Raw genomic sequence first — 22,390 nt, 5'->3', positions numbered from 1 at the left:
CCATTCTGAAACTTCTAACTCCTATTTTCAAAAGTGTTTGGCTATCTTTAGGGCCTCTGAACGCTTCTCATATATATATATATATATATATATATATGAACATTTTCATGAAATGCAGACGGTTGTGTTGTTAGATTGTCGATTCGATAATTAATGTGGGCTTAACCACTCTTTTTAAGATTTAAAATCTTAAAAAATAAGTTGATGGACAGAGGGCGGCGAGCAAGAGTTAGATACTCTCTCTATTATTGATGTCATCCGCACCACATGTCAAACTGATGTTGGGTTGTGAGCAAATTTGCTCACAACACTAAGCAAAAAATCATTCAAAGATGACATTAAATCGGTGTTGTTAGCGTTTGGGTTATTAAAGAATCTCATTAATGAAATGTCTTTCAAAGTCTTTCTAAAAGGGAAAATTTCAAGATTTTGTAAATGAAATTATGGCTCAAAAAATTGGCGGATCACCATCACTTGGTTCATTGGTTGAATAAATGGTTTCAACTCTTGTCTGAGATTGAAAGTCATCTCGATATGATGCCACAACCAATGTGACTCATTTCACATGTCGTCTCATTTGACAATTGGGACAACTTATGTTATTTTGAACATCTTGGCCAACTCTATGTGAAAATTGGAAAATTCAACTACTAAATTTAAAAATCAAATTTTGACAATTAAGGATCGTTGAAATTTTTTCTGTTCCCCAAACTCAACGGCTCTCTCCCCTCCTCCATTGATTTGACTGTTTGGGCTGCAAAAAATAATTTAGAATGAAAATTTTGATGCCTTGGCTTGTCGAATTTTAAGAAATTTGACAGCCTTGGACCGTCAAATATGTGTTTTGTGTAAATTAGTAAAATTAAGTTAGTGATGTTGAGATTTGAGTACACATCTATCCAAAATGCATCCAACACATGGACTAAGTACAAACACATATTCCCAGATTTTCTTGTAAATATATGAGACTAAATGCATGCATGTAAAATTTACAATTTCAAGGAATGGATGCATACTAATACATCTCAAATTGTGTTAGCTAGGTAGTGAGTGGAAATACCAGCATACAACTATCCTTATCAAGATGAGAAGATCCTTCCTCAATCTCGTTGAAGTAGAACTTTGCTCCCATAATCTGCTCTTTCGTGAACTCCTTCTATCCATCATAATCTGCTCTTTAAACATTTGTCTTGCAAAATATTAAAAAAAAAATCTTCGTACCTTCAAATTGGCAAAGACCCAACTAAAAGATTATAACACAAATGAAGTATCAATAATGATAAAATTAAGTGAAATTGAAGGTAGATATGAGTTGTTGATCCTAAGACAAACAAAACATTTCAGGTGAAGAATCCATCCAATAAGAGAGTTCAAATTTGCTAATAACTACATTATAGGAATAATTAGAGCAGATTAAGTCCATATTCAAACCTATATCTATAATTTAAAATGAAATGAAATATGACTGAGTTTCAGCTATAAAATATTATTTATCTCAAAGAGTAAATTAAATATCACTAATATGGAAAAGAACACTGAAATTGGGTGCTAAGAAGACTTCAAATTGTAGAAAAGTTCTAAAGATAATGAATTAGAAAAAGAGAAAAACATAAATTAAAGCAAAGCAAAATTAAAGAAATCAAGCGTTCTCCTTCTCGATAGAAACCTTAAAAAAACCTATTTGTCAGTGTAGGAAGCTCAACTGAGATGATTTCATCTCGATATTAAAAACCTAGAAAATGAAATCTAGTGTTCAGGGATCCATTGCCACACTGTAATCAAAACTACCACATTATTTTATTAAAATCCTAGTTATAAAAATAATAGATTAGGATTTTGATTTGAAATTGAACCAAAAATAGAATCAAAATTATAGAAATTAGGATTTTGGTTTGAAATCGAACCAAAAATTGAATCAACACTATAGAAGTTAGGATTTTCATTTGAAATCAAATAAAAAATAGATCATCAAATCTCATTAATGTTTCGATAACAAAAAAAAAAAAACGGATGAACCTTAGTACCAAAACAACTAAAGATTATATAGAAAGATGGATAAAGACCAAGAGGTAAAACACATAGATATGGAGAAATAATAAATAAATAACCCAATATCACAGATTTAGATAGATAGGCCTAACACTAGAATAGATCGGGAGCTCGAAAAAAAAAAAACAAACATGATGAGCCTTCAACTTGAACAGGTCGAAAGAGAATGTGATTTTGAGAGAGAGCTCTCTATCAAAGTGAGAGAAATGGAATAGATTGCAAGAGAAAAGAGAGAGAGCAGATTGAAAAGAATTGCGTCAAATGAATCACACCAAAACACAAAAAGGCCTTTCTTTAACAAATGACCCATTGATCTGGATTTTGTGGCATTTTCCCAATAAACGCTCTCACTGATCTGGTTTGTGCAGTGTTCTTTGAAAAACGTCTCTGATCGATCTATCTCTTTGTTCTTCCATAGCGTTTCTGATGAAACCGCCTCCAATCGATCTACCTCTTTGTTCTTCCACGACGTTTCCGACGAAACCGCCTCCAAAAGCCCCTTTCATTTTCTTAGCTCGAGCCTTCAACAAAACCTCCCAAAATTAGAGTCTCTAAAAGCCCTAAATCGATCTACCTCTTTGTTCTTCCACGATGTTTCTGACTAAACTACCTCCAAAAGCCCTTTTCATTTTTTTTATCTCGACCCTTCAACAAAACTGTCCAAAATAGGAGCCCCTAAAAGTCCTAATTTTTGTAGTGATTCCAATTGAACTTTCACTACAGGAAAAAAGGGAAATAGTTGCGATTTTTAGTGACGGTCAGATTTTGATCGTCGCTATAAAGTAATTTAAGACGCAACTCACTGAATCACTCTCTCTGTCTCTCTTCTCAAACCCGAAAATCAATCTGATTTCACTCTCTCACTGCAACTTTTATGTAAAATCTCTGTCTCTCGTCTGAAATTCTCAAACCCGAAAACTCTCAAACTCACTATGATCTCACTCTCTCACGGAATCACTCTCTCTGTCTCTCACTAAATCGTCTCTCTCTCTTTCTCTCATCTCAAAATCGATTTACGCTGATCTCTGTCTCTCAAACACGTGAGGGTTCAATTTCAACAGATCCGATCCGATCTCGGCCTCCCGAAATTTGAGAAATAGACTTCCTTCGATAGAAAATGTATGTTTTCCCACAATTTTGTTGATTTTTCTCTCCAATCGATTACCTAAATCCTAGATTTTTCTGTTATGCTGTAATTTGTTTGTTATGTTTTGAGATATATTACTTCCAATGCCTCAACCATATGGAAAATTGTGAATTTCAACGCTTGTGATTTTATTTTTTTCCTATTTCCACAGATTGCAAGATTGAATGAAGGATTGTTGTTGTTGGATGCCCTTCTTATTGTTCCAATTTTTCAGATTGTTTGTTCATCTCGTTTGTTTGATCTAAATTTATTGTTATTCTGTTCTTCTTATTTGATCTGAATTTGATTGTTGTTCTGTTCTTCTTGTTGATTGAAAATGGTGTATTGTTTCTTGTTTGTTGGGGTTTGTTTGTGTGTTACTTGATGTATTGTTTTTATAGTTTCATGAACTAACATATTTTCGAAACATATTTAAGGTTGATGTGTCAATCACATATGCACATCAATCACAACCATAACGAAGTGAATTCGACATTTGCCTCGTTAAGAAAAATGAGTGAAATGCCAGTGGCTTCATTGACTCTGATATCGTCATTGAATATTAATTTGATATTTACCAAAAAAAAAAACTCCAATGAATAAGTTAGAAAATAACAATTTATTTCTTATTTATAGAGTTCACCTTAGCTTAATCTTGATTTGGTAGTCGCAGAGCTGCTGGTTGAGCATTAGAAAGGAAATAGAAGCTGGAACGCTGCCTTCAAATGTTGCTGCTGGTTTGGAGGAGTTATACACGAATGATCGAAATGCAGTAAAACGCAATTCCTTAGACACATTTTACAGTGTTCTTTTCTCTCATGCATAGGGTTCTTAAATATTGAGTTTTTATTTTTATTTTTATTTTTGCTTAATTGCACAAGGATATGCATACTTCACTTCCCTAGAAATGTTTTTCTTGTGGAGTTAAAACGTGTACTTTTTAATAATTGATTCTGGTTTTTGATAATTAAACCAATTATTCTTAAACAACTCTAGTTCATACAAGTTCCACTAGATTTAGATGAGTCCTATTATTTGTACGTAGAATCATTGTATTGGTGTGGTGATTATAAGAACTTAAATCCAACCTACAACTATTTGTTAGCCAAATTTCATAAAGGTTGGTTGGACATAAATCTGAATACTTCTGTCCTAGTTTCTTATGGACATCATTCTTTTTTTCTTTATCCTGAAATTATACTTTTTAACAATGTGATGTGTACTCTACATAGAAGAGTGGTAGTACTTGTGTAGGTTTCTACAATTAATTCGTAGTTGTTCCAGTAACGTTCATTGGTGTTATCATTCCTTCAATAGAAACCTGATCAAATTTGTGTATCTACTCCCTTTCAAACAGCTTATTGCTGAAGCATGGGACACATGTGGCCTTTACCAAGTTGGCATGTTTCCTCATTGGGGTGTTTGGTCAGAATAGAAAGGGAAGGTTAGTTCAGATTTCATATTTTTTCTGATCTTTTGCTTTCAGTTACTTCCTTTGAACTCATTGGGGTGTTTGGTCAAAATGGAATGGGCAGGTTAGTTTTTTACTGTAGCCTTAGTTGCCATGTTTTCTTTGTGAGTGACAGAATTGTTAGGTGAAGTTTTAAAGGGGTTGGATTATGGAATAATTACCATGAGAAGGGGAGAAATGGCATTGTTCACATTACCTTCTGAGAATATTCAATTTGAGGTAGAACTTGTGTCTTGGATCATGGTCGTGGACTTATAACACACATAAGATTAGTAGCATTCTGCATATATTATGGAGGCCCTAAGAAAAACTCAGATGGAAAATTATGGAGGTCCTTTTAAACCTCCTTGTTTTTACTTATATTTCCATTTTGAGGACCCAGCCAAGTAATTGGGGCCCTAGTTTAAACAGGTAAAATTTCCAAGGAATGGAGGTAGTTAGATGGGCCGTTGGGCCTTAGTTTTGCTGTTGCTATATATTGATTGATTTGTTTTATCTTTGCCAGGTTAACAGCTTCCTAAGCTACTTCAAGTCCATCCCTAGCATCATCGAGCTTAATAGTTTGAAGGTGACTGGAAATGTATGGTTTAATACTAGTATAACCATCAAGGTATCTTCTATGTACCCTTGCAACTACCACTGCCATTATTATCGTTATCTTTGATATTGTTGTCACCATCCCATTTTGCTTTCAAAAATAGTTCACGAGATTAATGACTTTTGATCCATATTGATTAGTAGAGAGACAAAATGATTCAAAATGGTTTTTAAGTGTAAATCATATTCACTCTATTTCTGATCTTTGTGCCACAAGAACAATCAGTTGCTGAGCTTACCTTTTGGCTTTGTAGTGTTCCATATTCAAAGTTTAGAAAGGTTGTAGTTGCTGCATATTATAGAAAATCTATCTTAATTCCATGGGTTGTAGGTAATTTGTTTATTTGTAGTTTCCATATTCAAATTTAGAAAGGTTGAAGTTGCTACATATTATAGAAAATCTATCTTAATTCCATGGGTTGTAGGTAATTTGTTTATTTGTAGTGTTCCATATTCAAAGTTTAGAAAGGTTGTAGTTGCTGCATATTATAGAAAATCTATCTTAATTCCATGGGTTGTAGGTAATTTGTTTATTTGTAGTGTTCCATATTCAAAGTTTAGAAAGATTGTAGTTGCTGCATATTATAGAAAAGTCCATTGAATATTTAGGAGAGGCAATTAGTTTTTTACAACCATTCGGAAGAAAATAAGATTATGAAGGATAAAATGTTTTCCATTCTCCCTAATTTTTACTTTTTTGAGTTGTATGGCTGGATCTTTCATTGGGCATTTTTCAATTTTAGGTATCAAGTAATTTGCTCTCTCAGTGATTTGATACATTTCACCATCTCTCTTTCTATCTCTACCGTAGGAATTGGTGAGCGAGTTTCAAAACACAACTACGGAAGGTATTTATTTAATCAATTTAACAATGCTGTATTTTAATGTTTTTTTACTCGACCAAGTGGAGCTCTATATGTTAGATGATTGATAAGGTCCCAATTATTCGATTTTGGGACCGTAATTACACTAAGATTATCATCGTTTAAATGCTAGTTCCTTTAAATAATAATGAATTATATTAAAATCCCAAATTAATGTAGCTAATGAAAATTTGTTACTAATTTCAGGTGAAAAGAGTACATTCGGAAACCAACAAAATATGTAATAACTACTGTTATAACGTACGAGCAAAAAGAAAGCAACCAACCAAAGCTGAGCTGAAAAGGGTGCCACGTCACCGCGCCGCGGCTAGCCATTGGTGTTCCGCGGTGATCTCGAGAAAATTTTCCTATTGATTGTAACAGAATGGTTCTTTCGAAGAAAATCATCCGAAAAATCAAGCCAATGACCCGATTACGAATGTTATAAATTGAAGGGTTGATTTCAGATAAGGGGTCCTTCTCTTCTTCTGTAATTTTTCATTTTTTTTCTTTAATTCTTTGTAATTTTCTTCTTTGAAAGAGCTTTTGATTGTAGTGAGAACAACAAGAGTGAATTCATCCTTTATTTCTTATTGTAACTCTTTTAGAGATCCATTCAAGAATGAATCAAGTTGCATATTTATTCTACATCATCTTTTTCATCTGTCATTTTCTATATTTTCTTATTTTTGCAACTATGAACCTTGCAATGAGTGGCTAGACTCTCCTTAGAGAGGTCAAGAATGCCAGAGCAGATTCATCTCTTTAATGTAGTTTTAATTTCTTACTTTGCTTACATGTTAATTATTCTGAAAACTCTCCTCTGATTAAGGTAATCTAGCTGATATTTCTGATTCAACTTTAATAGTCATTAATTAGATAAGTTCAAGAACGGCTATGCTCTGTGTAGAATCAGAATATAAGTTAGACAATTTCAGTCAGATTAGGATTTTCAAGAATAACTTTTAAGTACTTTCGTTGATTTAATTGCTCCACTTTCCGATCCATGAGCAATGACTTGCTCCATGGATTGAGTTATTCTTGAAACTAATCTATATTATGGATGATTTGCAAAGGTTTGATTGACTTCTCTAAGCTTTCTCTCTCAGATTTTCAATCTCTATTTTCTGTTTTAATTTTAATTGCAAGTTACTTTTCATTTTATGTGTGTAACAAATCTGTTTGTTTTTAAATCAATCTGTTTTAAACTCTGTTATGGTTTTAATTCGAATGAACTTTTGAATCTCCATTGTCCCTGTGGAACGAATTCGACTTACCCATAGTCTATATTTTAATCTCTATTTCTCTGTAATTTCTACATTAAGTTTATACGTACAACCAAAATGACATCGCTGTCGGGGACAGCGAGTTGATTCATTTTCAATTTGGAAAGAAGTCCGAAACAGTTTTCGAAACATAACCGAAATTTATTTTGCTTGAAACAGAAGCTAAACGAACAGAAAAAAAAAATTTCAAAATATTTTTATTACAATCCTCAGGATATCAGAAACTAGTTCCAATTTGAAAAATCAATTTTCGTCAAAATTTCATCGCTCAGCGGTAGTCCCCTAGTACTCCACGGTGACGTGGCAATATTTTTTGCTAAATTTTGTTAAACAAGTTTCTGACATCATGAACATTGTAATGGGCATATTGATTTTTGCCTTAGCATTCTGATTTGAATAATTTTGTTATTTTCAGGTGAAGGACTTGACGGAAGTTGACGAAAGACGACACGTTAATGACATATTATAAAAACTATACAAAAACATTTTAAATGTTTGAACTACTAAACATAGAGAAGTCATCACTTTAACTCTTAGCCAATGTCCCTTATCAAAAGAACAACATCAAGAAAGTTGAATGCTTCTGGTATGAAATTCTCAACAGATCCATTGGTTCTATTTGATTGTATGAAATTCGTTTTCAAGAGAATTAAGAATTCCTTGAAAAAATGATCATGGGAAAATGAATTTCATTGTTTGATTGAAACAGTGGAAAATGTCAAAAAGAGAGTTGATTTAAAATAACCGTTTCATCATTTGAACCGTTGGCGTGTGATGATGAGATCCAACCTCAAATCAACCAATTAGGAGTGGAGTTGTTTCTTTTCTTAATTCAAAATTCAAAAGTAAAATCTTACTTAATTAAAAACGAACTTCACCTCTCTCAGATCTCGGTGGAGTCATGATGGCGCAATGTGGATGTTGGGGATGTGTGATATGATGCTTTAGTCCTCTCCTACCTCCTTTTGGCAACGTGCTCCCAGAACAAAGCACCAAATAATTTCCAAGTGTTGAAGCGAGGTGAGCTGTTTCAGCTCCTCAAACATGCACATCAGGAATCAAAGAACTTTATTGACAACCTTTGGAGCGATGTAAGATGAGCCAAACCTTCAGGGAGTGACAAATGTCGTGAGAAATGGATAGATAGAGACTTGAGATTGTTGTTGCTGTTGTTAACTTGGTTGGTGGGCAATGACCTTGAAAGAACACCTACATCCCCTCCTAAAGTCAACTCTTCATCGTTCCTAACTGTTTAATTGGAAACCTACATATTGGATGGGCCATGACCCAAAAAATCAGAAAACTAGACAATCTTAGACATTCTCGCATATCGTAAAACTTGGACAATCTAGCTACATGGATTCCAAATTTCAGAAGCAAAAAATGGGTTATTACAGTGTTTCAAGAAAACATTCAGCTTGACTAAATATGCAAACAAATTAACAACCTATACTAATCAATCAAATTACAAGTTTCAAATAGAGAAAAGCAAATGTCCTAGGGACTTCCATGACTGGATTTTTCTAAAGGGGGACTCTAGGAGAACTTACTAAATGTCTAAAATCAAAGAAGAACAACATTTGGCTTCAAGCCAAAGTGGCACCTCTTTCAATATTAGAAAGACATACATAAATTCTTCATAAGCATGCAAATAAGTCTATCTCATTTTTATGACAATCAGCCAAATCGATAGTTTGAATCATACAATCAAATTAGCTTTCTCTCTAGGAACCTTTTCTAAACACTTAATTCTAAAACATCTTTACTTTCGTAAAATCCCAAGGCTATATATATATAAAGAATAAACAAATCATCTAATATAAAATGATAGGAGTTACTGAAAATTATCTGAAATGTTAATATGCCAAAAATAACTAGAGAAGTATCAAATAACCAACTTTCTCTGACACAGCAAATGCTGCCTGCACAGGAGTCATCCCTTGAAATGGAAGTAGAGCTATCATGAGCTCCCAAAGCACAATCCCAAAGCTATACACATCGACTTTCCTTGTATAATCAGGAATTCGAGAATCAGAGAGTGCAAAATTGGCTAAGATACTCATTGTCGATCAATGAATTGCCCATCATTGGATCCACCAACTCCATTCCTCTATTGTTTTTCCACAACTCCCATGTCTGAAAAAAAAAATCAATTCAATATGGATTAAAGCCGGAGATAAAATCCATAAAATTTAGATGGCATAAAATGATCAATTCAGAAAGAAAAAAAAAATAATAATAAAGAAGAGTCGATATAGATACTCACACATGCAAGTAGATTGAGCGAATCAGAAATACAAAAATCACCATTCTTCCTGCCACTCAGAATCTCTAGCAGCAACACCCCAAAGCTAAAAACATCAGATTTTGTAGAGAAACAGCCACGTATGGCATACTCGGGGGGCATATAACCACTGGATTTCATCATTCAATAAAATCACTAAGTAGTTGTACATGATATTAATGATCTTGGAGATGCATGTGGAAGTGTTTTGCATGGTATGTGCATATAATTGGTTTCAAAGTTAGTTCGTTTTTACTTACTAAGTCCCAACAATTCGCTTTGTATTTGCTTGTGACTCGTTCCCTCCAAAAATTCTTGCCATGCCAAAATATGATATTTTTGGGTTCAAATCACTATCCAAAAGAATGTTACTAGCTTTCAGATCTCGATGAATAATTCTCACTCTAGAATATTCATGAAGATAAAGAATTCCTTGAGCAATCCCTTCAATGATGTGTATGTGTCTACTCCAATCTAATAGCTCTCTTTTACTTGGATCTAGATCAATTGAGCATCAAAAAATTATAAACAATGAGTTGGTAAATATTTGACGCACAACCATAGAATGGGAATCAAATAGAAAACCACTATAATGACCATAATACAAACCAAAGAGGAAAGAATCCAAGCTATTGTTGGACATGTACTCATAGACCAATATACTTTCTTCGCCTTCAATGCAAAACCCTAAAAGCCTAACGAGATTCCTATGCTGGAGCTTAGCAATAAGGTTGGTTTCATTTTTGAATTCCACAAGTCCTTGTCCAGACCTTCTTGAAAGTCGTTTCACTGCTACTTCTTGCCCATTTAGTAATTTTCCCTGAAATAGAGCTCCTTAATTTATTAAGTGTGTTGATTAAGAAAACATTTTAGCCTATATTTCTTAATTCGCATACTAAGAGGATCACACTTATGTTATAAAATAATTCAAGCCAAGACCTAGTTGGTGAGTGCGAACGACCAAAATAATACTATGTGAATCAGCAATGAACAAAAATTAAAGTGCAGAAAAAAAATAGAAAAAGACAAGATATACGTGGTTCGGCAATGTGCCTACATCCACAGGACAACAACGAGCACTTCTTTATTATTGAAAAGACAATTCGAGAAGATTACAATCTCTCTTGAGAACTACCTAATATTCTTTCTATTCTCTAGCACGAGAATAATCCGTTATATGCGCGGATTGAAAACCCTCTTCTCTATCCTTCAATTCAAAAGAAAAAACAGCAAACTGTGTTGTATTCACTGTTGTATATTGAAAATAACAGCCGCTGTATCTTATATCCGTGTCTTGGTAGTCACCTAAAATAAAACGTGTGTGCAACCCCCTATCCCTAAAGAATTGGTCCCAGATCCTATTAAATAGGATCTGCAGTTTAAAACTCTACACGTTCTTGAAATTCAGAAGCCAAAATTACTACAATATCTCCACCTTGGCGACCAATTTCAGGACATCTACCAGCACATATATCTCCACCTTGGCATGAAATCCCAAACCAAGGTAACCTGCTCGTCGTCGTCCTCCTAGCCTCAAAGGCCATTGCCCCGGAGAGCCCACCCCCATGGGGCATCAACACTGAGAGAGCTTGATCAAGTTGAGGCAATGCTCCAACTTGACCCCGGGTAACCACCTTCGTCAACATATCAGCCGCATTCTCCTTAGTATCCACCTTTAATATCACAACTCCATCCTCGATGATATCCTTGATAAAATGGAACCTGACATCAATATGCTTAGTTCTCGCATGGTGAACATGATTCTTTGCCAAATGGATGGCACTTTGACTATCACAAAGAATTGTAATATCCCTCTGAGTAACACCCAAATCATGAACCAAACCTCGAAGCCATATGGCCTCTTTCACCGCCTCTGTTACCGCCATATATTCTGCCTCTGTCGTAGACAATGCAACCACTGACTGTAATATGGACCTCCAAGATATAGGACCCTCTACCAATATAAAACAATAACCTATAGTAGACCGACGCCTGTCCAAATCTCCAGCATAATCTAAATTAGTATACCCCGTCACAGCTAAAATCGAAGATCTCATAAACCAAACCAACATCCAGCGTACCCCAAAGATACCTCAATATCCACTTCACTGCCTACCAATGTTGCTTTCCTGGGTTTGCCATAAACCTACTAATAAGAATGACTACATGAGCGATATCCGGACGTGTGCAAATCATGGTATACATAAGACTACCAACTGCACTAGCATAGGGAACCTGTGACATGTATTCCCTCTCATCCTCTATGTTAAGAGATAACATACCCGAGAGCCTGAAGTGTGCAGCCAAAGGAGTGCTAACTGGCTTAGCTTTATCCATGTCAAATCGACTAACAACCTTCTCTAAGTACCGTCTCTGTGACAATGTCAATCTGCCCTTCTTCCTGTCTCTCACTATCTCCATCCCAAGTATCTTCTTCGTTGAACCAAGATCTTTCATCTCAAACTCTAGGCTGAGTTTTGACTTCAGCTTATCAATTTCCCCCATACTCTTCGCAGCAATGAGCATGTCATCAACATAAAGTAAGAGAAACAAGAAAAACCCTTGATTTAGCTTCCTGATGAATACACAAGGATCATACTCGCTCCTTGCATACCCTTGCTCAATCATGAAAGTATCAAACCTCTTGTACCACTGTCTCAAAGCTTGCTTCAACCCATATAATGATTTTTTAAGTTTACATACCTTCTCTTCTTTACCAACAACAACATATCCATCGAGCTGAGACATATATATGTCCTCCTCCAAATCTCCATGCAAGAATGCAGTCTTGACATCAAGTTGCTCGAGCTCTAAGTCAAATTGCGCTACCAATGCTAATAGGACTCGGATAGAAGTGTGCTTTACCACCGGAGAGAAAACTTCATTATAGTCCACACCTTCCTGTTGTGCATATCCTTTAGGCACCAATCTTGCCTTGTACCGTATACCTGTACAAATACCCTTGAAATCTGGAATCCCGTCTTTCAATGTGAAAACCCACTTGCACCCAATCGGCCTCTTCCCTTTTGGAAGTGTAACAAGCTCCCATGTCTGATTTTTCTGAAGAGATAACATCTCCTCATCCATAGCCTCCTTCCACTCCTCTTTGTGAACACTACGCAAAGCCTGCTTATATGTGGTAGGAGCATCATCATATCCATCAAGATCTGAGAATGCACAAGATGCACCCTCCTCATAGCCAAATCTCTGTGGTGCACGTCTGACTCTGGGTTCTCTACCTGCTGCTAAAGACGGTGTTTGTAACTGCTGAACCTGTTGTTTTGTAAGATCCATGCTCCCCTCAATAGGAACCTCATCATCTGCAACTATCTCATCAAGAATCAGATCTGCACCGTATCTGTATCATCCCTTCTATCAGTAGAAGGTACATCTTGCGTATGAGATCTATGAGCTCCAAGCTCCACCTGTAGAGAATCTCCTGCATCCTTATCTTTATCGTAGCTATCACCTCTCCAAATAGGAGAGTCATCTTTGCATCTCTCACACTTTGCTTGCAGCAAAGCTTCCTCATAGAACTTCACATCTCGACTAATCACAAATTTCTACAAATCAGGGCACCATAGTCTATACCCCTTCACATTATCTGGATAATCGAGAAATATTGCTTTCTTGGCCCTTACTCCAATTTTATCTTCTTTGACATGAAAATAAGCTGGACATCCAAATACTTTCAAGTTAGAATAATCCGAAGCAATACCGGACCAGACCTCCATAGGAACCTGAGACTCAATAGCTGATGAAAGAGAGCGGTTAATGAGATAGCACGCCGTGTTTACTGCTTCAGCCCACCATATTCTGCCCAAACCTGTATTGGACAACATGTACCGTGCTCTCTCTAACAAGGTACGATTCATCCGCTCCGCTACCCCATTTTGCTGTGGTGTCGCCTTCACTGTGAAATGTCTCCTAATGCCATGCTCCAAACAAAACTCCTTCAAGGGATCCTCAGTGTACTCACCACCGTTGTCAGACCTCACAACTTTGATCACCCTGCCTGTTTGCTTCTCAATCATAACTTTCCACATCTTGAAGATATCAGTGACTTCATTTTTATGCTTCATGGTATACACCCATACTCTCCAGCTGAAGTCATCGATAAAAGACACAAAATACCTAGAACCCCCTTTGGATGCAACTTTAGAGGGTCCCCATACATCACTGTGGATGTAATCCACAATCCCCGCGGTGCTATGAATACCATCACCAAAACTGACCCTACACTGCTTCCCATAGACGCAATGCTCACAAAAATCTAGCTTTGCCATTTTATCACCGCCAAGCAAGCCTCGCTTGCTTAAAGTTCTTAGCCCACTCTCACCAACATGCCCAAGTCGCATGTGCCATAACTGTGTGTGGGTCAAACTCTTCTCATCAACAACTGTAGAAACCATAGCTCCACCTTCAACTACACTGCCTTGAAGGAAATAGAGATTTGCATGCCTAACTGCTGACAGAAGCAACCTATCACCAAAGTACACATTGCAATAGCCATTTTCACCAACATACCTATAGCCTTGAGCTTCAAGCACCCCAAGAGAAATCAGCCCCTTTGAAAGAGCTGGAACATGACGTACCTCTGTAAGCTGTCTACATGACCCATCTGCTAACTGGAATCTGACTGTACCAACACCCATAGTCTTGCAAGGCCGAGAGTCACCCATCATCACTGAGCTTCCCTTAACCTCACGATAGGTGGTGAACCATTCCCTAACGGGACATAAATGATACGAAGCCCCCGTATGTAACATCCAGCCATCATACAGATGATCATGAGAACCCGTCGTTAATGCTTGTGCTAAGTCACCCCCGATGGGAATATCCTCTGCCACATCTGGTGTCTCAACTACATTCACTACACCTCTATTCTCATTTTCTTGCTTGTTGTGATTATCCTTCAACTCTAGACAATCCTTCTTGTAATGGCCCTTGCGCTTACACTTGTAACACTCAACCTTAGACATCTCTCTTCCTCTTGATTGAGAACGGTTCTTTCTATTGTTGTTCTTCTTGTTGAAATTTCTGCCCCTTGTCACCGAAAGACCGTGTGTTTGAATCTCCTCATTCGAAGCACTCTTCCTAGAAGCCTTTGCAAGTACAGCCTGAACAATGTCATTATACACAAATTTTTCCTTTTTTTAATGTCGTCATCTGATCAACAAACGGTTCCCACTCCGGTAACAAAGAAATCAACAAGAACAATGCCTTCTGGCTATCTTCAAACTTAGCTCCCAGGCTAACACAATCTGAATATAAACATTCAAACTTATTGATATGATCAGTCATAAGTTTACCCAGCTGCAACCTGAAAGTGAATAGCTTTTTCTGCAGGTACATCACACTCATCTGATCATTCTGAAGATACATAGCCTGAAGTTTATCCCAAATACCCTTAGCAGTCATCTCATCAGTAAAGTTGTAAGCCACATTCCGAGAAAGACACAAACGAATTGTACTACACGCCTTCTGATCCATTCTGTTCCACTTCTCAACTTGATCATCTGTCGCCTTCTCTGATGGTTTCTTCTTGTCGTCTAGTGAATCAACTTGATCCAAACTAACCAAAATATCTTTACAATCCATCTGCCAAGCTTTAAAATTGTTCCTTCCATTGAAACAAAGAATATCGAATCCATGAACTTTCACATAGCCATCATCCTGCGATAAAGAACCCCTTTCAAACATTTTCACAAACACCTCGTAGACACAAACACCAAGCAACTGGCGCTCTGATACCAATTGTTATAAAATAATTCAAGCCAAGACCTAGTTGGTGAGTGCGAACGACCAAAATAATACTATGTGAATCAGCAATGAACAAAAATTAAAGTGCAGAAAAAAAATAGAGAGACAAGATATACGTGGTTCGGCAATGTGCCTACATCCACGGGACAACAACGAGCACTTCTTTATTATTGAAAAGACAATCCAAGAAGATTACAATCTCTCTTGAGAACTACCTAATATTCTCTCTATTCTCTAGCACGAGAATAATCCGTTATATGCGCGGATTGAAAACCCTCTTCTCTATCCTTCAATTCAAAAGAAAAAACAGTAAACTGTGTTGTATTCACTGCTGTATATTGAAAATAACAGCCGCTATATCTTATATCCGTGTCTTGGTAGTCACCTAAAATAAAACGTGTGTGCAACCCCCTATCCCTAAAGAATTGGTCCCAGATCCTATTAAATAGGATCTGCAGTTTAAAACTCTACACGTTCCTGAAATTCAGGAGCCAAAATTACTACAACTTATTCTAATGGTTACCTTGTAAACAGGTCCAAATCCACCCTCTCTTAGCTTATTTGTAGCAGAGAAGTTATCTGTAGCTGCAGCTATGCTTGCAAAACTGAATAACGGCAACTCTACAGCATTGTTCCCACCTTTCCCAAGTTTATTTACATCAGTGCATCCATTAGTTGTAGCTTTAGAGCCAATAGACGAATCAAACAATAACAAATCCTGGTTTGTTTCCTTCTCTGTTTCAAATAGATGGACATTACTTCCTAAGCAAGGAAATTGATTCTTCATTTGCTGCCAAAATGATATCCTTACCTTTTGATTTGAGCTTTCTCCTCCATACGTGACACATGAAGGATATTGAGATAAACATTGTTATAAGAATGGGCACTGTAACAAATGCCCATATATGCCTCTTTCCCGAATCTGAAACCGAAGTCTTCTTTCCTTCAGTTGATGAGGGAATCTTGTTTCCTGAACCAAACACTAAGTCTTTGTTAGTCCAAGAATAACCATCACACATCAAATAATGTCAAAAAGAAAGGAGGATGTTAAACTGGCTAGAGAGATTTCCTCGTTTATTCTAGAATTCCTTCAATTACCTCTCCATTAAAAGAAAAAAAAAAGGATTGCTAGGCTCAATATGCAAACAGGATAAAAATGGAAAATAACATTTCACAAAGGCACATATATTGCGTTTGACCACCAAATACTATGTCAAGTAGTGATGAGAGTGTTCACTAACGAAACCTCTCCCACGATATTGAGTTGAGCTATTGAGGGACAAACAAGTCCTCTCTATCCAACTCTGCAGCCCGGTTTGAGGGGGAGTAGACAATTATAAATTTAGACCACATGGAGATATTTCAAGTCGTCATATGGCCATGATCGTACATGCTTTCAAATCTCTTATGCAATCCCACAATTTAGATAACCAAAGGATATGGTACAGCTCTAATGAGAAGAATAGTTGCATATATCATTTATTCTTTCTTGGGTAGTCTCCATAATATGGTATGGTTGTGAGGAGAATTTGACACACTTAATATTACTTATAACCCAACTAAACCTTCCTATCTTCTTACCTTCAGAATTACAAAGCTTTGAAGCAGAAAATTGGATATAGAGATTTCCTCCAACACTGTCACATTAGAAAACAATTGGGATTAAGAGAAAACAAGAACGCATCCATACCTAGTTCAGAAGCCGCCATTCGAATGTAAAGATCTTGTCCAGCAACATTCATCTTTTTGATATCAATAAGGTCACCGAACCAGATCACACAGCCAATACTTCCTCGAGTAATATACAGACTAGTGTAAGCCATACAAGAACAATTATTCAGGCACGCAACCCTGCATTCCTCACTGTAGACACCCCATTTTTGCATCCGCCTGATTAATCAAGTCGTCAACCCGATCGCAAAGGTTCCCAAAGATGGATGTCTATTCCAATGCTTTATTTTGTTACCAGATATGTTTCAGAAATCCGGATGAGGTATCTCGAACTGACAAAGCTTAGAAACCACGCTACGCTAGGAAAATACGACCCTAGAAACATAGAAATCATCATCTTGCAAACCAAAAAGAAGCTTCACGATAAAAATCACTAAAAATGATTAAATTACCAAAATACCCCTAACCTCAAAACAACTCTAGAGGCTACGTTACGCTTAGGAAAACTCTCTCGAACATATAAAATAACAAATCGGAACCAAATAAATCATTTCACCAATTTTAACAGAATTTGACAAAATTACGAAAATGCCCCTCATAAAGTTCACAATAATTTCACATAAAAATTTTCATAAATGACACAAACCAACATTCTCATTGAATTCCTTACGAAAAACCGATTCTAAAACATCCTAGAACATTAAAAACTGACTTGAAACGTGAAAAGTCCTCTCCGGGGGCAAAACGATAATTTCACAATTTTCATAATTAAAAAATTCGAAATTAATAAATAAAATATTAAATAATTAAAGTGAAACATTAATTAAATTAATTTAAAATTTTGAACCTAAAAAATCGATTAATTGGACTCTCAGGCAAAATTGTTGAGGGTTCGTGGGGTATTTCTTTAAGGACCCCTCCATTTGGGGGTCCAAAGAATTAAAGATATAATAGAAAGGGGTTCTCCAAAAATTTAAAATCAATCAAGCAAGACTAAAGTCAAGATATTAAAGTCAATCAAATAAGACTAAAGTCAAAATTAAAGTCAATTAAGTAAGACTAAAGTCAAGTATTAAAGTCAATCTTATAAGACTAAAGTCAAAACCCTAAATCAAAACCCTAATCTAAACTAATCAAGTCAAACTCATAAGACTAAACTCAAAACCCTAAATCAAAACCCTAATCTAAACTAATCAAGTCAATCTCATAAGACTAAAGTCAAAACCCTAAGTCAAAACCCTAAAGACTAAGTCCATCTCATGAGACCAAAGTCTAAACCCTAATTGAAACCCTAAAAGAAACCCTAATCAAACCCTAATGCTTCTAAAAACTTTATAAATAGGAGCCTCCACACCCTATTTTCGTATCAAAGAAAAAATCCTAGGAAAAGTAGGTGAAGAAGCCTCCACAACCCCTCCAAAACCCTAATTTTAGAGCCCCAACTCCTTCCCTAACACCCCTACTCCTATTTTAGCCTAAAAAACACCCAAGAACCTCTCAAAAACATCCCAAAAATCCACAACAAATTCAAAGCACCCAGATCCAAGAAAGAGATACTTTACCTCGGAGATCAGAAATCAGATCCGGAGATAGAATGAAGTAAGGAACACAGTACAAGGAGCCGTTTTCACCAGATCTGAGGGAATAACACTTTTGCAGATCAAAGGTAAGCTTTTTTATTATTTTTTTTCTAGGTTTTTCATTAGCAATGTAGATCTATTTGGGATAAGTAGAGACCGGCATTGGCCGGGCGGGGTTGGTGCCTAACACCTTCCAACCCCGTAACATGATCCCCGGATTTAGATTTTTATAGTAGATTAGTTCTTTTTTATCCATTGTAGGGTCAGTTTAGTTCCTAGACCACAATAACTAGGTGGCGACTCCCAAACCTCAAGGGTCAAAAGCGGATCCGCACACCCCGCGGATCGAGGGCGCTTTCACTCACAAGACCACCTTTGATTCTGCCAACCACACCCTCACCCACCTTTGAGGAGCATAATGCTTGTTGGAAACCTAGTATATAGAACTCTCTTTGATGAAATATATTCCAATCAACAAAAATAAAATAAAATATTTTAAAGTTACTAATCAGGCTAATATTTTGTTTAAAGTTCAAGCTACCAAACATCACATCCTCATTGGGTTCCCCCATTCATATGGAAAGATAAAATACATAATCAAGCAAGAAGTAGAAAACAAAAAAGTTACTAATCAGGCTAATATTTTGTTTAAAGTTCAAGCTACCAAACATCACATCCTCATTGGGTTCCCCCATTCATATGGAAAGATAAAATACATAATCAAGCAAGAAGTAGAAAGTTGTATGTCACGCCCCGAAATCCCAACACGAATCCCTATGATTTATCGGTTAGAATCTCGAGGTGTGAGGTAATCAATCACACAATCTGACAGAACATTCATAAATAATAATACTTATGAAAAGAAAATATACGCAGCGGAATAAACATTTAACTAACATTTATACGAGAGTCTAGAGTAAGCAGAAGAAATCGACAAACACTGATATAAGTCAAGATCTTTAATCTCATAATTCATCAGGTTACAAAAATTTCTAAACTAACATGTTTCTTATCTACAACCAAAAATCGCTAGGATCCTCTACTGGTCCTCAAAGACATGGTGGCGGCAAGACATCAATCTAATCCTCCTCGAGGACCTCCTCAAAAGATTCCTCAAAGAACGGTTCTTCAAAAGTTGAATAATCTGAAAGGGGAAGGATAGAGTGAGTAACAGGGGAATGTTACTCAGCAGGATGAACGCCGTTCTAACAACGAGTCATACATGCACGAGTAATCAGTTGAACAGTTAAATAATGTAAGTTTTTCATAATGTAACATACGATAAATGTCTAAGCATATTCAATAAACAGTTAAATAATTTCAACCTATCATTTCTATCATTTAAAGTAACCTATGCATCTTTCAAATAAAAACATCTATCAAACATCATAAAATAAGAAAAGATACATAATAAGAACACGGCGGTGTAATCGATAAGAGAGCAGAGGAACACGCCGATATAACCGCCTCGGCTATGGCAATACGATATTCCAAACTTAACCTCCGATGTGGAATACCATCGTTATAATCTGATTTTGTAGCCGGTCTAGCATACCACGGTTGGATGACCATTTATCCGGCTCAGACTGGCCGTTGACCAAGAACCCAATACTGAGTTCAACTAACGGTGAGGTCGACTGTTTGACAACTACAGACTAATAGTGATCACTAACTAGCCCAGGAGACCCCTCGCGTCGAAGCCTATCAAGAGACAATGCATGTGAACCCCGCCTATCTCTACACTATACAGAGACCGCATTTACACACAACGTTCCCCAGGAAATAAGTAGGAGAAATTACCGGATTTCATAAGCTGTAATATGCTCTAAGGTATCCCATACTACCAAAGAGCATATGACATCTAGTGTTATCCTAGATTGACTCGTTGCTTCCGGACACACAGCAACGCGTCACTCTTTATAGATTTTCTACAAACCTTTACTGGTAAACAAAATAATTTATTTTGCATATAATATATCATTTCTTTTTAATCAAAAATACAAACAAAGTCTGGTAGTGCCCTCCAGTGACAGTTATCTGTCATTTCCATCCATCAACCATCTCATCCCTCTATCTATTTATCACGTTTTACGTGGCATGACCACTACGTAGAACTGGAGGCACTAACCCATCAATTAGTCGAGAACATACGTTCTCTCTATCCATCCATCGATTAAATCGATTAATCTATCATCTAATTTCCTACATATCTATTAAAGTAATTTTACTTTTAAAGTAATTCGAGATCTATAAAGCATCAGTCAATTCCATTCGATAGTTTTGGTTGAGTCGAGAGACTCGAAAACAAAGATAAAATCATAAGACATAAAAGCTGAAATCTGTGAAAATTTAACTAAGTGTTGAAAAAATGATTTTTCATAGTCGAACTTGAAAACGAATTATTTATTTATTTATTAAAGAACTTAAAGTAATACTTAATTGTTTTTAATGAAATAAATGTAGGAAATAGGTATACATACTATATGGAAGCAACACAAAACAAATTAGAACCAAACTCAACATTCGGATACTTTTCCGAATTGCTGATTTTTCGTCGAAACTCGACCAAAATCAATCCAAATATCATATTAACTATAAAATGATTATATTACATCAAATGAACTAAAACCAATCATAAATAAGCATGCAAACATGATTTAAATTGTTCAAATATGTATAAACTTAATAAAACAATTGATTTATCAACAATCATATGGATTTTCTATAAAATTATTGCATAACTAGAAGGTAGAAGGGAAGGCAACCTACTTTAAGCTATTTTCAACGGTTGAACGGAGTTTAAAATTGCCTCCGGCTAATCTCCAACTTTTTCTTCCGGCGAAAATCGGATTTCTTTGCGTCCACGCGTAACCCTCGGCGAGAGGAACAACTTTCATTCTTTCGCCTAAGCTCGGATCGTTCTAGTTTAGTGTAGATCTGAGTTTCAAATATTGAAGGAAAATGGTTGAGATTTTTTTGGAGAGGAGAATAAGAAAAATCTGATTTTTTAAATAGAATTTAGATATTTATATCACTTAAGTTGGGACATACTTGTCATTTTGGGAATTGTTTTTCCCGAATGCCGAATTGGACAAACTTATACTCTATTTTGGGTGATTTTTCGACACGAATCTAATGGTATGATCGGTTTCCTCAAATTACGTCTCTAAGATGTCGTTTACCTATTTGAAAAATATATAATGCGAAACTCGAGGATTTGATAACTTTTTCAATCGACTTCAGATTTAGGCGTGCTTACAGGCTAAAGTATGTTTCTCGATCCTTCTAATTCTATTGGTGAAATTTATTTTCCTCAAATATTAAAAATTAGGAATCTATACTTTTAAATCAATACACGGATATATAATTCTTTCCTTGAGATACATTTTAATATTTCAAGTCATTACATGTATGTCCCCTCTGTGTTTTTATATAGGTATTATACTAATTTTTTTCCATTCATGTAACATCCTTTTTAGTCTTCGTAGTTATTTACTGGCTGATATGAAGGATAGGGCAATAAACCACCAATTTTTTTCAGTGTCATGAATGGATATGTATATTTGTAGTATACATGAATGGAAATAGTATTCTAATTGTCATTTGTCCATAAACTAACAATCATCTTCACTCTCATAGTAGTTTTTATTCCCAAAGAGGTGAGGATGACGTCAAGTCATCATGCCCCCTTATTCCTTGG

The 22,390-nt window shown here is 36.0% G+C and overlaps 1 protein-coding gene across 10 annotated transcripts; it reads left to right on the top strand.

Annotated features, from left to right (window-relative positions):
• Positions 1–2,145: 2,145 nt before the first annotated feature.
• Positions 2,146–8,275, top strand: LOC147396037 (uncharacterized). 10 transcript variants are annotated; one of them, XR_015181063.1, is made up of 7 exons: positions 2,146–3,168; positions 3,849–3,947; positions 4,533–4,619; positions 4,762–4,865; positions 5,152–5,256; positions 5,987–6,091; positions 7,808–8,275. XR_015181063.1 is itself a non-coding variant. In XM_086452228.1 (7 exons), the coding sequence occupies exons 3-7, from the start codon at positions 4,547–4,549 to the stop codon at positions 7,828–7,830; spliced, it is 342 nt and encodes a 113-aa protein (XP_086308354.1). In that variant the 5' UTR covers positions 2,146–3,168; positions 3,849–3,947; positions 4,533–4,546; the 3' UTR covers positions 7,831–8,275. The 10 variants fall into 10 exon arrangements, 4 of the variants coding, with proteins under 4 accessions (XP_086308354.1, XP_086308351.1, XP_086308352.1 ...); XR_015181061.1 differs by lacking the exon at positions 7,808–8,275 and adding an exon at positions 6,314–6,756; XM_086452228.1 differs by having other exon boundaries at positions 6,055–6,091.
• Positions 8,276–22,390: the final 14,115 nt, after the last annotated feature.

The sequence above is a fragment of the Akebia trifoliata genome, chromosome 8, assembly GCF_017979445.1.
Source record: "Akebia trifoliata isolate Shusen 1 chromosome 8, ASM1797944v1, whole genome shotgun sequence".
Taxonomy (NCBI): domain Eukaryota; kingdom Viridiplantae; phylum Streptophyta; class Magnoliopsida; order Ranunculales; family Lardizabalaceae; genus Akebia; species Akebia trifoliata.
Note: the sequence above shows the minus strand (reverse complement) of the source record. Positions and strands in the feature narration are given on the sequence as shown.